This window comes from Anarrhichthys ocellatus, unplaced genomic scaffold (assembly GCF_004355925.1).
Source record: "Anarrhichthys ocellatus isolate YVR2014 unplaced genomic scaffold, GSC_Weel_1.0 scaffold18, whole genome shotgun sequence".
Lineage (NCBI taxonomy): Eukaryota > Metazoa > Chordata > Actinopteri > Perciformes > Anarhichadidae > Anarrhichthys > Anarrhichthys ocellatus.
The window spans coordinates 1,878,947-1,895,074 of NW_022280048.1; the positions used below are offsets into that span (position 1 = coordinate 1,878,947).

At 43.0% G+C, this 16,128-nt stretch overlaps 2 protein-coding genes across 3 annotated transcripts; one reads left to right on the forward strand and one right to left on the reverse strand.

Moving 5' to 3' along the window:
* Nucleotides 1-1,054: 1,054 nt before the first annotated feature.
* On the forward strand, nucleotides 1,055-6,098 carry hsd20b2 (hydroxysteroid (20-beta) dehydrogenase 2). 2 transcript variants are annotated; one of them, XM_031856869.1, is made up of 11 exons: nucleotides 1,055-1,230; nucleotides 2,193-2,239; nucleotides 2,430-2,505; nucleotides 3,175-3,285; nucleotides 4,223-4,290; nucleotides 4,446-4,490; nucleotides 4,634-4,668; nucleotides 4,763-4,844; nucleotides 4,988-5,053; nucleotides 5,513-5,662; nucleotides 5,751-6,098. In XM_031856869.1, exons 1-11 carry the CDS (start codon nucleotides 1,080-1,082, stop codon nucleotides 5,892-5,894), a joined length of 975 nt encoding a protein of 324 aa, XP_031712729.1. In that variant the 5' UTR covers nucleotides 1,055-1,079; the 3' UTR covers nucleotides 5,895-6,098. The 2 variants fall into 2 exon arrangements, with proteins under 2 accessions (XP_031712729.1, XP_031712730.1); XM_031856870.1 differs by lacking the exon at nucleotides 2,193-2,239 and having other exon boundaries at nucleotides 1,134-1,230; nucleotides 5,751-6,097.
* A 487-nt stretch (nucleotides 6,099-6,585) lies between these two features.
* slc12a9 (solute carrier family 12 member 9) lies at nucleotides 6,586-15,462 on the reverse strand. The gene is made up of 14 exons (XM_031857520.1): nucleotides 15,125-15,462; nucleotides 12,697-12,928; nucleotides 12,414-12,548; nucleotides 12,184-12,321; nucleotides 11,785-12,087; nucleotides 11,557-11,664; nucleotides 11,225-11,336; nucleotides 10,979-11,136; nucleotides 10,813-10,895; nucleotides 10,605-10,729; nucleotides 9,918-10,110; nucleotides 9,654-9,828; nucleotides 8,393-8,539; nucleotides 6,586-8,309 (listed from the first exon to the last, which is right to left on the reverse strand). The coding sequence occupies exons 2-14, from the start codon at nucleotides 12,899-12,901 to the stop codon at nucleotides 7,468-7,470; spliced, it is 2,724 nt and encodes a 907-aa protein (XP_031713380.1). The 5' UTR covers nucleotides 12,902-12,928; nucleotides 15,125-15,462; the 3' UTR covers nucleotides 6,586-7,467.
* Between the last annotated feature and the right edge of the window lie 666 nt (nucleotides 15,463-16,128).

Sequence of the window (16,128 nt, forward strand, 5' to 3'; positions counted from 1 at the left end):
GTTGGTCCCTGCAGATCTGTGACTGCTCACTGCAGCGCACATGCCTGCAGGAAATTCAGGATGTTTTTCCTCCACAATATCACAACACACATTTATAAAGATTAAAGCCTGAAGAATAAGCCAAAACATTTAAGAAACAATAAAATCAAAGTATCAGTTTCCAAAAGTTTTAAAAGATTGATTATACTCAACTGAAAATCTACTGTATACAATTTAATAGTTTTGAGGTTTTCAATATATCAGTCGACAGTTTTGTTTGTTTTTATTAAATAATTAACAGTATGATACATCCTATTAACAGGCACTAGAGAAATAACAATACTATCATACAGTAGAATGTCATAAGTTAATAAACAGAAACAATTCAACTCTGACAGACTTCACATCCCTCTGGAGAATCACACATTCAGAGGGTTTCCCGCTAATGTTGTGATTACTGGTTAATTTAACGTTGCACTTCATATTGTATGTTGTTGAGTTTATGGTCACCCGTAGAACTAGTATGTTCCAGGTCATTTTTTTTTGACACTGAAATATGGATAAAAGAAAATGTCAAACAAACACTAATTTGCAGAATTACATTTGCACAATAACTTAACTGAGCAGGTATATCATTGGTCATCACTACATCTCTCTGTCAAATCCTGGTCCGGCTGTGGCCGGTTAGAGAGCGGCAGCACCCTCTGTTGGTTCATCTGATACCTGAATAAAACAGAGATAGACGGCTAATTCACTGCAGATATTCATCTGTTAAAGCACCCCAATCTCTTTGATGTTAAGCTCTTGAAAGACATTTTTGTCAGAAAAGGATCTTGCGTCTTTGAATGGCGATTTAAAAAAAACCAAACAGTTCCTTTAGTCCAGTCTGCAGGGAGTTTGAAAGCTTTAGGTGCACCGTGGGGCTCCAGGGCTCGGCCTATTTGTTGTCTGCCAAGCTCCCAGTATCTGACAGCAGCACCACGTAGGGATGGGTGGAGCAGTGTGGGAGGAGTACGTAAACAAAGTTTTCACTTCCTCTAATATATATTTAACATTGTCTATGAAGGAAATCCTGTTCAGTCCAGAGCTTTGCTGCAAAAATGTCATTTATTGACGCGCTGACCATCATTGGGGGATTCACTGTTGTTTTCCACCTGCTGAGGCTGGCCTGGAGATGTTGGTGTGGATTCAGACAGTTTGTTTTGTCAGAGCTTTGGCATGTGGATTTAAAGACATATGGGCAATGGGCAGGTAACGTCAAAGGAAATCTACGTTATGATCTCTTACAAGTCGCTTTTGTGGCTAAACAAAAGCTTGAGTTGTTACAGTCAGATAGCTGAGAGAGGACGACTTTATATTATTTTTGAATTGTCTTTCATGCTTTCATGCTTTTAGAAGCAGAAGGCAGTTTGATAAGGGGACTTGATAAGATGTTCACATTCCTACATGATGGGACATTTCCTGCAAACATTTCGATGCTCTACAGGCACACATCAGCTTCAAGTCAATTTCCCATATTCCTTTGTTAAGTTAGTGCAATTTGTTTGTTTCCACTTCTGACACTTTTCTGATGAAAAAAACCTATTTGGACCCCAAATCGTTTTTTTCATCAGAAGAGTGTATGCACAATTTTTAGACGAAGAGAAACTGGGCTTGTCTTGTTTTTCTGCATGAGAAGGATCTTAACTTCATACAGTAGAAGAGTGTTTTCTCTTCTTACATCTCCTCTCCAATGAGCATATTTTGGAAGTCTTACCCCTTTGACCTCACTATTTCCCTTTTGGCTCTGCTTTATACTTGGATGATTTAATAACCAACATTTGCACCTGAAGCTCAATGTGGCAAACTTTGCTTTATCCATGCCGATTGTTTGAGATGCAGAATAGTGTGCAATATTTTTTTAAAATATGTCTATTTTTGCAGCGCTGGTTGAGGAGTTTGGTAAAGGAACCGACTTGATTGTAGTTACTGTGTCAAAGTTCTAGAGGTAATATTTAAGCATCAGGTTAGAACAATATACCGACTACAAGAAAGAAAGGTAGCTACTTAATAAACGCAGGTGTAATACTCCATTTTCAACCTTCATTTTTACATAACATCAGGGTAATGTCGAGTCGTCTTGGTAGTCAAATCCACATCTTGTAAACTTCCGTCAAATCTAAAATGAGTGTAAAATGTATTCCTCCAACGTGTGTGCTTTTTTGTTGGTGCAGTTGTCACTGGTGCCACATCTGGCATTGGCAAAGCTTATGCCCGTGAGGTGAGTCTCCAACTTCCGACTACAACAATTTCTCTCCATATTGGGGTCCAAATTTCCAGTTAGGAGCCAGACAGTTGGTTGATATTTGTTAAGTTGTTTTGGATCGAGGGTTTGAGATCTCACCAATGCAGAGTGTTGTTGTTGGGTAAAAGAGCCAACAAACCTGTCTGTCCTGTCTGTCTCCTCCTAGCTGGCACAAAGAGGCCTGGATGTTGTTTTGGTAAGCAGATCTGATGATAAGCTTCAAATGATTGCCAAAGAAATAGGTGAGTGAAGAGAAAATAAAACTGCTGTTCTGTTACTGTTCTCCACAGGCGGCAACCTCCGGTTGTGAAAAGTGAAGCCCATGAGGAGGCGCCTTAAACTTGCATTCTTTCTAATGGCCATCAGGGGGCGACTCTTCTGGTTGCAAAAAGAAGTCAGATTGTATAGAGGTCTATGAAAATGACCTTACCGATTACCTCAGTAAACATTGTAAACATGAGGTTATGGTCTCAATCGCTAGTTTCAAGTCTTTGTCAATACAGCATGATGTTCATTTAGTAAATTATGGCCCCATTAAGTAAAATAGACCATAAAACAGGGCATGCTTTACGGCGTAGCTTGTGATCAACAGGTTGTTAATAATGGTTTTGCATTCAAACTTTATTTACTTAAAGTTAATTGTAGCATTTTTGGTTGCCTAATGTGTCTTATTCATCGTTCTGTTGTACTTAGCGCCACTCTCTAGTGTCACTTCTGGTTGCAAAAAAACAAGATGGTGACTGCCAAACACCAAGATGGCCACGGCCAAAATGATGAAAGAAAGGCTTCAAAGCTGAAGAATTAGTAGTCCACAAACCAACGGGCGACGTCACAGTGACAACGTACACTTCTATATACAGTTTATGGTTTTCCCATTACAGTAAACACATTTGTCTGTCCATGTGCAACAGAAGATCAGTACGGACGAAAGACCCGCACCATCCAAGTGGACTTCACAGACAGCCAAAGTATCTACCCTGCTATTGCTGAACAACTACAGGGACTGGAGATTGGGATTCTGGGTAATAGGACAACCAATTACAGAGCACAAGAAAAGTACTAGGAAGTCATTCAGATGCTTTAGAAACTGAGAAATATTGCAAGGAATTTACTCTCGAAAAGTTGACATTGAAAAAGCTGCTGTTTACTGGAGCAAGTCATCACTGCCGCCATATTGGTCCAGGGAAGCAACGTCTCCTAATCCAGGCCCGCTCTGGGGGGCGCCAAAGATCACAGGGTGTGCACTTGGACTAAAATCATAACATACTTTCAGGGTATTTTACACAAAAGTCTGTACATTTAATTATTTAAAATAGATATTTTACTCACTCAAAAATAGTAGGCTACTTAGAAAGCCACATTATTCTGTTTCACCACAGTCTTTCTGTTGCAGATAAAGATTATTTACAGTAGTTAAAGTAAGTAGTTAGTTTAAGGAAAAAAGGTTGGAAACCACTGTCCTAATGCATGCATATCCAAGGAGGCAGGAAGTCTATTCACTATTAAAATCCTCATAACTTGCTGAATTGTCAACCGATTTTCAAGCAGTTTGGTTTGCTGCAAATGCCGGACGTGAATGAATGATATAGAAGCTTGGCTAAATTTATACTTTTATCTTGTGTAGATAGTAACAGTAATAGTATATACTATATCTAAAATGAAATATTATTTATTACTGAATGTATATTAGCTTCTATGGTGTGATCTTATTGACAAATTTGGAAATTGTTTGGGTGAAGAGCTGAAGTTGCACGGCACCCGGTTCAAGGAGGAGGCTACTTTTGTGGTATTTGTCCCGCCCCTCCTACACTGTGATTGTGACAGTGACCCCCAAAAGATGAACATTTTTTCAACTCTCAGCAGCCAGAAAAAACATCAAACATGTAGCGCTCAGTTTAATCAGTCAGTGATTGACATAAGACAACGTTAACAAAGTTTGTGTCTTTGTAACCCTCACAGTGAACAATGTAGGAATGACCTACTCTGATCATTTTGCCTATTTCTTGGAAATACCAGATGCTGAACAGGTAACATTTGTCTGAATCTGAATTTGCATCCTAAATATCATTTTCTGAAGGCAATACAACAGATGATTAATTGTTTCTGACTCAGGCTGTTAGAGGTCATGTTTGTCTCTAATATTTCTAACTCATAGTTTCTCGTGTGTGTTTATTCTGACCAGAAAATCACTCAGATTATCAACTGCAACATGCTTTCAGTCCCTCAGGTAAGATATCTATGCGAGTATTTACTGCATGGCTGTGTGTTTAAGTAGTCACCTTTTCCACTATATCTGAAGTTTTATTTTTTTGTAAATGGCTGATGCTGCATAAAAAAAAGATGGTGATGATTTATATCTTCTTCACTCAGATGACCAGACTGGTTCTTCCAGGCATGGTTGAAAGGTAATGTCACAAACATGCAGAAGTTACCGGTTGATCTGAAGTAAAGAGAATATTAGATGAATTTATGGACGTTTGTCTTTGCTCTCCTTCCCAGAGGGACAGGGCTGATTATCAATATCTCCTCTGAAGCGGGAGTCCGTCCACAGCCTTTGTTGTCCCTTTATTGTGCCACAAAGGTAATTTCTCATCCAGACATTATGTTATTGACATGTACACATTGATCCAAACACACAAACTCAATTACATATTCACTAATGTACAACTTCATGACACTTCACCCCCTCTTCTGCTTGTTTTGTGATTTTCTTCTTTATTTCAGATTTTTGTAACATATTTCTCTCAGTGTCTGCATGCAGAGTACAAGTCAAAGGGAATTATTGTTCAGGTAAAGTATGGAGTACTTTAGTACAAATGTACTAAAGCTGGAGGAAATGTATTAAGCTACGAAAATGATCATTTAGCCCATACAGTTGTATTTACTTTAAACAAGATATTATTTCAACATGTTACAAAAACAAAGGATTAAGCACGAGGAATGCAGATGAGACACTCAACTAGAATTTAGAGGAGTTGACACTTGAAAATAATTGTAAATAATTATGTCATTACACTGGCTTGGTCCCACTGGGCACTTACCTGTTCTCCTCAGTTTGCAGTTGTGCTGCTCAATCCCCCCGTTTGTATGCGCTGTCAATTTGGACACACCGTGCTTTGGAGACTTCCGCACTGGACTCGTTGTTTTTCAGTCTCAGTGCTCAAACAGCAAATTGCTTTTAAAAGTCATTAATGTGTATGAATGCAAAGGGAAGTTCAACCTGTCCAACCACAGTACATTTCTCCCTAGTGCGTGGCCCCCTTCATGGTGTCCACCAACATGACGAAACAAATAGCAGTCAACTTCTTTGTGAGGAGCGCTTCCGGGTTCGCCCGCGAGGCCTTGAACACTGTGGGTCACTCCAGCTACACCAGCGGCTGTCTGTCCCACGCGCTCCAGGTCAGAGGGACGAGAGACCGAATCACTCACAAAACCGTCAGCTGCAGCGATATCTTAACGCCTCTCCTCTTTCCCCATCGTTCCGCAGAACACGGCTCTCGCGATACTGCTGCCGGACTGGTTACGCATGTCACCGTTCCTCGTGAGAAAGCTGCGAAACGTCGCAACAGCCAGCCGACATGATGCTAACGTGTGCAAGCAAAAGGACAGGCTTGGTCAAAAGGAGGAGTAGTCATGTGCCTGCGTCTGCACAGAAGTTCTTACTGACATACATGTTAACTTTTACAGATGAAAATAGGCTTCACCAAAGGACCACTGCACAGATTTCTCAAAATGCGTGTCGTCGTATCATAGCATGGTTACTATAGTAAATAAACTACACTAAAAATGTAAATTGTTATATTTTGCCCATTTATTTATTCTCAGTTGCATGAAGTTTTGATTCATCTATGGAGCGAATCTGCTCAGTAATTATAATTATATATATATATATATATATATATATATCACAAAAATACACCCACACAATCTGTTTGTATTGCATTCAAGCAATCTTTTAAATACTTGTTTTTTGTGAAGATTTTACCATATTACATTTGATACCGATACACACTACATTTGGCATATATTTACACCTAAGACAAACAGCAGTTTAATATGTACATCTACAGTAATGACCTTTAGCATACAAGAGTCAGTTCTTTCAGGCTTTTTCATTGACAACAACTTTAGATGGAGCATACCAAAAGGCCATGCAAAATGGCCTTTTGAGCAACTTCCTATTTGTTAAATGGACCTTTCATGGATGTTAAAAGGTTAATTTGAGTGATGCACTATAATAGCAGACGTGACAAGAAACGGTAACATGTATTCTGTATGTTGTACTGTAAATAGGGTAAGTTAATTGTGTAAAAATGTGAGTACTTGCTCCGGTTTCAGCCTCGAGTTGGTCTGATTCATCATTGGTCGTAGTGGATTAGAGTAACTATCAATGAAACCATTTTTGATGTACTTTGACAGTCTGCATCATGAAGCACAAAATCCAAGTGTAGTTTTCAAGTAAACACATACAACAGCAACAAATGCTGTTCATCATTCTGAGGTCACATGTATAAAACGGTTCCCTTTGAGAAGACTAGAGACGCACATTTCACAGCGAAAGAAGACGTGTTTGCAGAACTGCATGGGAAACATAAATCAGAAACAAACAAAAAAAGTCTTTGGATGACTTGGTCCAGTAGAAATATGAGGATGTAGAATAATGTAGGTTATGCTTTAACACAATACCATTTCGAAAATTTTACTTTGGTCAATTGCTATCACAAATTCATAATTTCATCCCTGAAATTATGAATATCAATTTCTATATTAAATGTCATAGACAACCCGTATTGCTCCAAACAAATTGTGTTGTTTTTTTCTGAGTCTTTGACAGATTTCTTATTTCCGCCTCATGTGAAAAGACAGATTTAAAGCTGATCCAAACAAGAGGATGTATCAACATAAACCGCACCCACAAAAGTTAGTATTCCCACATTTTGTTGCTCAATCTCCAAGCCAGTTCAAGTATATGTAAATAGGAAAATAACCTATTTAAAAACCTCAAGTGGCATATTCTAAAAATGCACTCCGTGATCCTTTTGTAAGCTTGAGTAAAACAACAAAAAGAGCTTAATTAGGTGAACATATTGTAACTGTTGCTACTGTAACTTGTGTGTTAGTTATACATGTAACCAGAGTTCAAACTCATGCAGATAAGACTTTGCTGCATCCACAATACCAGTGAACAAAACGGCCGCGCATGCTCACAGATCAGTGTATGTGACTGGGGTGACCCCGTGAATCAGGAGCGTTGGCCCCAAACTATTGGTCACTGCTTCCACCTGAGCCAAGTACTGCTGTGACTGGCTGCGCTGAGCGGTGGGTCGAGGTAAATACAGGAAGCGGACAGCGGCTTGAGAGCTGTGCTCCATCAACATGCAGTTCACTGCGGACAGGAACTCCTCGGACAGAGCTCGCGTGGGCTCTGCAGGGGGCTCCCCGTTCGGCTGAACATGGTGCTGCACCACAGAGTCCCAGGGCACGATCTTTATCGACGCCCTGATCCTCAGCTTCCTCAGCAGCTCCCGGAACGTCTCCTCGTTCACCACCCAGCCCTGGTCGCTGGACTCCGTCTCCACGTTCAGGAAGATTCTCATTCTTGCATGGCGCCACTTGTGGGACATGTTGAGCACACAGGCCATCTGCAGCAGGAACAGGCTGCACACGTCCTCGTAATCCCGGCTGTCCGGCTGGAGCAGGTTGAGGGGCCACACATCTATTGTCCGCTCCGACCCGTCCACCTTGCTGTCTTTGCCCTCTCCCTCCAACTGGAAGAAATAGCGGGCGAGGCACACATTCTTGTTCATTTTAATGGCGTCAGAAATGATGCCGACGTACTCCTCAGGCGACAGCCAGCGCGGGCTCTCAACATGTCGGACCGGTGGGAAATGGGCCTGCAATGAAGGCAAGTCGACCCCAAAATTATATTCGCCCTCACTCCCTTGTCCTATCGAAGAGTCACAGAACGCGGAATCTTGTAGGAAGAAGTCCTCGGGAGTGCAGCTGTCGTAGAAACCCAGAATCAGCGTGTTGGGCTTCATGCCACCTTGTAGAGAGAAACAGAAGTACGGATAAAGCAACATCATAATCTGTGCTCAATGCGGGCATGGCAGAGATGAGAGAGCTTACCAAGGCCTGTGATGCGCAGCAGATGCTGCGTTCCCTGTCTGACGGATGGGGACAGCGTCAGGTCTACAAAGGCCTTCACACCGAGTTTATCAACTAGGCTCAGCCAGAAGTTGTACTGCTGCTGAACCGGGTCTGATGGCAGAGAGTCTAGAACACAGCAGAATTAGTAGGAAATGTATTTCATACATAGATACAAACAGTAATACAACACAGGGCTTCATTTTATAGATTCAAAACTACTGAACACACAGTTACATTAGTGGATGAAGTTCTCAGGTCCTTTACTTAAGTAAAAGGTAAAAGTATCACAATGTAAAAATACTCCGAAACAAATACAAGTCCTGCATTTAAAACCGAAAAGTACAAGTACATAACTTAAGTTTATCAGCTTTAGTACAACTAAATGTACTTAAAGTAATAAATAGTACATGTGCTGCAGTAAAATGTCTCCTGGACCTGATATATTATTATTATCACATTATTATATTGTCAATAGTGGTAAATCAGTGCATCAGCAGCATTTCATGGTTGTAGCTGGTTCAGATGGACTTTATATACAAACTAATACAATTGGTCTGGTCCAGTGGTTCCAGCGGTTGACTATTTCTTCTTTACTGAAGTTTCAACAAATTATTGGTAAATTGGACTTCTTTGCAAGCCATCCAATGCTAAAAAGGTACGATTTAATCTTAAAAAGTAGCTGTCAAACAAATATAGTGAAGAAAAACATAAAATACTTTCCACAAAAAAAAAATGGAAAATACTCAAGTAAAGTACAAGTACCTCAAATTTGAACTTAAGTACAGTGCTTGCATTAATAGACTTAGTTACTTTCCAACACTGCCGTTGGAAAGTAAGGACGTCTGGTGTAAACTCTCAGGCGCTGATGCAACAATGAAACAGAGGAAACTTTTTATCTTATTAAATAATGCAAGAGAAGCAGCAGATGGAAAGTGAAAGCCCATGAGGTAGTCTTCCAGGATGGTGCCTGTGACTTCAGGGAAGCCAATCAGATCTGTTACACAACCTCAGTAATATGCGACCGGCTCTAACATTTCCTGCTTGTTCATGTGCTCTCGGATAGAATGATAAGACTAATCACATGACGCCATGTTGATCGAATACATCAGTGAAAGGCTTCCAGACACATGAAAAGGCCAAAAGGTGAGTTTCATCTGGCTTCTAAAATGACTCACAGATAAGATTAATTTAATATTGTTCGCTGTGGACGGCCAATCACAGACCATCCACAGGGAATTACCCAGATCTCCCAGCTGCACGTGGCCCAAAACATAGAGGCCTCCCTTCTTCAGCTGGTTGACAAACAGGATGAGCTGACAGGAGGAGCGAGGGTTGGCCACCATTAACAACATCTGCGGCCTCCAGAACTTCACGTGGTCCTTCCTCACATCCAGCATCAACAGGTACTTACGCACCTAAACCAACAGGAAGACGGCATTGTTGACACTCTGTGGCGCCGTCTGTTCATGTGTGTGTGTGTTTGTCTCGGCATGAGTCCAGATACCTGATGGAAAATGAGAGCCTGGCTGATGTAGCCCCAGCTGCTGGTGGGCGATCTGTAGTGGAGGAAAAGCAGCAGCAGTAACAGGAGGACGATACTGCCCGAGGAGTACACGGGGTTTATGACGAACATCATCACTAAACAGCTCAGGATGCCCAGCAGGCAGGTGTGCCAGGAGAAGAGCTGGAAGGTCGGCCTGTTAAACACACAGAGACAAAGGATAGAGGCCGCCGGTCACATTAAAAACAGAAGACAATAAGACAATAAATATGGCTTTATTGCCCTGTAAATTATATGATGGTAATAAATCCAAGTGAGGCCGATTGGGTTTTAAATATATATATTGTTGTTGTATTTGTGAGCCTGTACTCTCTAAAAGAAGACACCTTTAAGCTAGCTCACATTGTCAGCTTTTCTTGTATCACTGAGCAATTTTAGATTGATTTTCTTACTTTATTTGCCAGAATTCATGGCCAAACTCAATGATGGCACTATGAATAAGAAACATCTGTTTCAGAACTGAAAGCCTAAAACGTGTCCTTCTCGGGCAGTATTTAATATGTATACCTCAACAGCAGGTGTTTTTGTTGTAATACTATTCTGAAAACAATTACACGCTGATGAAAAATATGATAGCAATGCCGACTGATTGCTTATTTTTCTTTTTATAGCGATTTGATCTTTTATTACCTGAAATTTGGTGCCGACGCCCACTCAAGAGCCAGACAGGCCAGGTCAACCGCAGCGTAGGCAAGCAAGTAGAAAACAGTCACCAAACCTGCCACGGCGTTGAGCTGGCCTGCAAACACTACGCACTGAAACACAGACGCACAACAGCTTCAGTCACCAGTCGTTATTCTGAAAATATGAGACTGCATGCCGCAGAAGCTCCGCTCACCTGTGCCAAACCCCAGGTGTACAGCACCGCCACCCACGGATTGCCGGAGCTTGATGTGATTGTAGCCGGGGCTAATGGCAAACCTGTGAGGGAAAAACAACAGTCTGTTAGGAAATGAGTGAAGAGGGCACTGATATGATGAGCCAAAAACCTCCTCAAGCCGTACCAAAGAGGTGATCCAGAGCGAGAGCGTGGAGGATACGGGACGCTCCGATCATAGCGCACATTGCAGCTGAAAGGGCAGCGCAGAATATCCCGATGGTGACGAACGGCGGCCAGATGTTTATCCTCTGGAGGAAGCCATAATCCTGAATCAACAGGGTCCTAAAGAAAAAAGAAACAAATGATTTTATATTGTTGATCTCTCTTTAAGGATTCATATCAGACAACACCACTATGAACCATTTCAGACCTGTCACATGTGGCGCTGACCAGGATGAAGAGGAGGACGTAGACCGTGAAAGTGTAAAAGACGGCCAAGATGGTGCCTTTAGGGATGGAAACACTCGGGCTCTTCAGCTCCCCTGCGGAGACATGCGGAGCGAGAGCAAACGTCAGCGTGTGCATGTTTGTGTGCACAACGCAGATTTACTGAATTGCTACGCGTTTCAGCAAATCTCTCGTTTGACAATGTTCCGCATAACGACATGCACATAAATCAAAAGGTAAAAGTGGCATCATGGCAAAAATACTCCAGTTACCTTCCACCAATGTGATTATACATGCGAGACAACAAGCTTTAACCTGACATGTTGGCTCCGGCCATGATCCCGGTGCAGCTGGTGAACAGGACGGCAAACACGGTGGCAAAAGACATGACAGAGTTGGTGCTGTAGTCCAAAGAGTAACCAGCTGCAATGACAAAAATGAGGAACAATAGCGAGACCTTGAATAGATGCCCCCAAAAATGTACAAGAAGTCAATGTACTTTCATATCCTCTCTGACAACAACATCAAGCCCTCAACACTCACAGCCCAGGTTGTTCCTCAGAGTGGTGGCGTTGAAGCCCGTGTAGCTGGCGTTGTAGCGGAGGGTCTGGTTGTCGGCCCCCTTGTGGGCGATGACAAAATCCAGAGGTTTGACCGCCACAGAGCTGATGAAGATGGACAGCAAGGATACAGTGACCACCAGCAGGATGATGAAGGCGGTGCGGGAGTAGATGTGGGCGCCCACCAGACACACGAGCAGACACAGCAGGAGGACCGCTGAGGAGTACAGCACCGTGTACCAGTAACCCTGAGGAAGCACGCGCACGCCCTCGGACACAGACGACTCTACAGCAGAGCAAGAAGAAAACAAGGGATGTGTACTAAGAAGTAGGTGGAGGTAGTTTAGTTCACAAAAAAACAGAACATGAACCAAAGACTTACCAGGATCTGAACCGAATACATTGAGGATCGCCTCCACAAGACCAAGAACGTACTCTCCACACGCAAACACTTTGGCCAGGAAGAACATCAAACCAATGCTTCCTCCAAACTCTGGGCCCAGAGACCGGCTTATCATGTCTGGTCACATTTAGTTAAGGCCGATGTTTCAACTGAAATGCCAAGATCAAGCAACACTCGGTGGACAACAACAGTTTGGTCTCTAAGGATACAGTAGGCTCCACCCCCTTGTATAGCACCGTTGGTGGAAATGGCACAGATGGACAGTATTGTGAGAGATGTAATGATGTAGGCCACAACCACCATCAGAAGACCCTGCAACAGCCCCGCGTGACCGACCACAAACCCTGCAAGAGAGAGAGATGATGTCAGTGTTAGTCACTACTGCGAAGCACAATGACTCAGTTGTGTTGTAAGGGATTCATGCTAACTCCCACTGTCTACAACCCAAAAGCGGCCTTCTAGTCTTCTGATCTCTTCACGCGCGCCGCTTACCGGTTCTCAGGAACAGCACGATGCTGAACATGGAGAGGATGGTCGGCACCATCACCCCGAAAAAAGTGTTCAGATGTCGAGGGTCTTTGCTCGGTGTCCTGGGGCCGGATTCACTGGCGGCGTCCAACTCCACGCCGCATGCCGCCGCGGTCACAGCCAGACCGCACACCCCTGAGGTGATCAGAGGGGAGCGCTCGTTCGACATGGTTGGTGCGAGGAGCCTGGGATCAGTCTGTCAAAGACAAAATGAATGAGGACGGATGTCAAAATATACATACAGTATTGAATCAACTGCTGGAAGGCAATAATTCTGACATGCTTGTTTGTCCACTACTCTGAGAAAAACTGTTAACTGCCTGGCTGTATAGCACTCTGCATGCTTAGTAGAAAGGAAAAGGGTTGAAGTTGGAGATCATGGTCTTATGCCATCATTAAGCTCCACAGACAAATGTCTCCCAAGAGCAGATGTCCCCCCCCACACAGACAGACAGACATGTTGTGAGAAGGCCTGCAGGGTAAAGGATACTGCATGCCCCGGATGCACACAGTCCACTGTTAAGGCCAATGTGTGTCCTTGTTGAACAAGTTCCCGTCTTTTACGGACAAAGTGTGACCGTTTAACCGTCACGCACCATATAATATCAGCGTTACTTATATATGTGTGTATACAGCCTTTGTTTACTTGATGTATTGTTGAAATCAAGTGTAGCAGCAAGCTGCAAACACAAAGGCGCGTTTGTTTTTGTCACACCCACAAACACACAGTGAGGTTTCTAACCTTTCCAGCACTGGCCAAGAAATGAAGATCATCATGTGATCAGCAGCACAGCTCACGCACCGCCTCATGAACGCTGCAGGCCTCACGTAAACCAATTGTTTACTCTGAAGAGTTGTGAGGCTTTTTGAGCTGCTGACAATAAAACCGTTCTTAATTTAAGTCAAGCAATTAGTGCCACACCTGCCTGATACTACAATGTTAGTACCTGTTCTGTTACTTTTTTTCTAAATATTGCAAACATTGAGCACCGAAAACGCCACCAGAGAGAGTCTGCGGCTCACGCTTCAGGTTGGTATTTGCAGTCACCTGATTCACAGCTGCTTGTCTGTTTTTACACGCAGCTCAAAAGAGAAGAGCAGCCATCTCAGCTGAGCAGCCTGAGCATGCCCTCTGTGTTCAGGTGATCGTCTCTCTCTCTCTCTCTCTCTCTCTCTCTCTCTCTCTCTCTCTCTCTGATGCCAGCAGCGCTCAACTTTTCCCATGTTTCTTTCCTCAAAGAGGCACTGAAGCTGTGGCCTCAACAACACTGCTCTCTGTGAGCTATGTAGTCATACAGGAATCACATGACCACAACATGATGGGACATGATCTCCTCATTATTATAAGTCTTACACCCAGTTACTGATTCTTTTCTACCTAAGACTTTACTGTATTTTACCTTTTAGAACTGAAACAATTAGTCCATTAATCATACAGATCATTTTTAAAGCAAAAATTCCCAAAACTCTCTGGTTCCAGCCACTCAGATTTGACAATGTCCTGCTTTTATTTGTCCCCCAATGTGTTGAGTTGTAGACTGTTGGTCGGACGAGCAATTTCAAGCTCCATGACTTATCGATGACTAATCAAGAGAATAATGGACGGATCATTCAATCTTGTAAATAATTACAGGTGCAGCTCAATATAACAAATGTTTCCAGTGAGCTACTCTTTAGGCATCTCTAGTCTATCCACCACTTGCTGATTAAAAGTAATTTGGCTGTTTGTATTACAGTTGCACAACATTCACAAATATAGTAAAATACATCTTATGAAACATTCTCTCAACCCCATGATGGGGAGATGAGATATGAGCAGTTTAAAAAGGGAAGTAGTTCACACTGATAACTGTTTACTGTCATGTACTGATCCATATCAAGTGCTCTGCTAGTTCCCTTCTACTCGGTGATGCTGGAAGTGGGCTTTAGCCTCTCGGCCATGCTCTGCAGGATGCTGTCAGTGGCGCACTGAGCTCATATCTCTCACGTCCATGCAAGACCGCCTAAGCCCACCCAAAGAGGCCCTCTCGGGGTCCACGGACCCGACTTCAGAAACAAGTCGGTCACCCAAATAAATCACCATTTCCGTCACATACGCATACGCGAGGGTGGAGCAACTGCGACATTAAAACTGTACGTCTTTCGTGAAAACATTGGCTGAATAATACGTCATTTAGCAGCTTCATGGTGGGTAAATGTTGTTTACATTTTGAGGCTCTCCGGCAGGAAGTGGCCGCGCCGGCTGGGGCGGTCATAAAGCAACGCACCCGGTGTGAAGCGCTCGCGCAGTGTGTGCCTGTGTCATTGAAACGGCAACGACCAGGATGTGTTCGGTCAGACGCACCCTTTGATGTCCAGCATCCCAAAAAACACCGAGGACAGCCTAACTTACCTCGATGAACCTCCACGGGACAGTTTCACCCACTTCCTACTTGTTTCCGTGGCCCACTGAGTGAGGTCTGCCTCTCTCTCTCTCTCTCTCTCTCTCTCTCTGCTGATCTCAGCTTTTAGTAGAAGATAGCCCGGGTCAGATGCGCAATGGACGGTCAAAATAGAACCGCAGCAGGACGGTGGACATGACAGGACTTGAGCTGTCCCGAGAGTTGGATGCTGTGAAAGATGTGCCGCCCAATAACAACACAGCAGCCATGGCACGCCTCGTTCCTATATTATTTGTTCAAAAGCGTCACGGGAAGAGCAGAAACCGACCATGTGACTGCCAAAAGGGGAGGGCAAAAAAAACAAAACACCACAAACTGTATGAGCAAAGGTACTGCTGCTTGCCTAAAGTTACCACGCCCCTTACTTGCAGTCAAACGTGACGTTACCAATAACGTATTGATAACTTCCAAAACGTGGAGCCTACATGAGGTGGTCAGTTGTTAATCTGCTGGGTCCACCAAGATTAAAAAAAACTTGCATACACACACATGTATGACCATGAGGCGCTGGTGTAAAGTTGTTCTGTCGGCTGGACTGTAATGTCTCTTCTCCACACCAGGGGTCACTGTTGGGACAGAGATGACGTCCATAAATAGAAAGGGAGGGAGGAGGGTCATTATGTAGCAGGACTGACCTGTGATGTCAAGTGAGGTTATCGTTAAAATATTGTTTTTTTTTTTTTTTTATCATAACAACAAAAATGAAATAGCTCAAATAGTCTATAGAAGAGAAAAAAACACGCTCTGACAATGAACAAAGGGGATTGTGATGTTGTAGACATGCAGCATCTCCATCTTATTTCACAAGCTCCTCCATAAATGGTTTCCAATACTCTGCCCAATATCTTATAACACTGAGCAAATGCCAACATGTTATGTTCTCAAACAGTTGCTTATAGAAATAGAGAAGATAATTTGCCTTTATTTAATCAGCTTCAGATAGACAGCCATACAG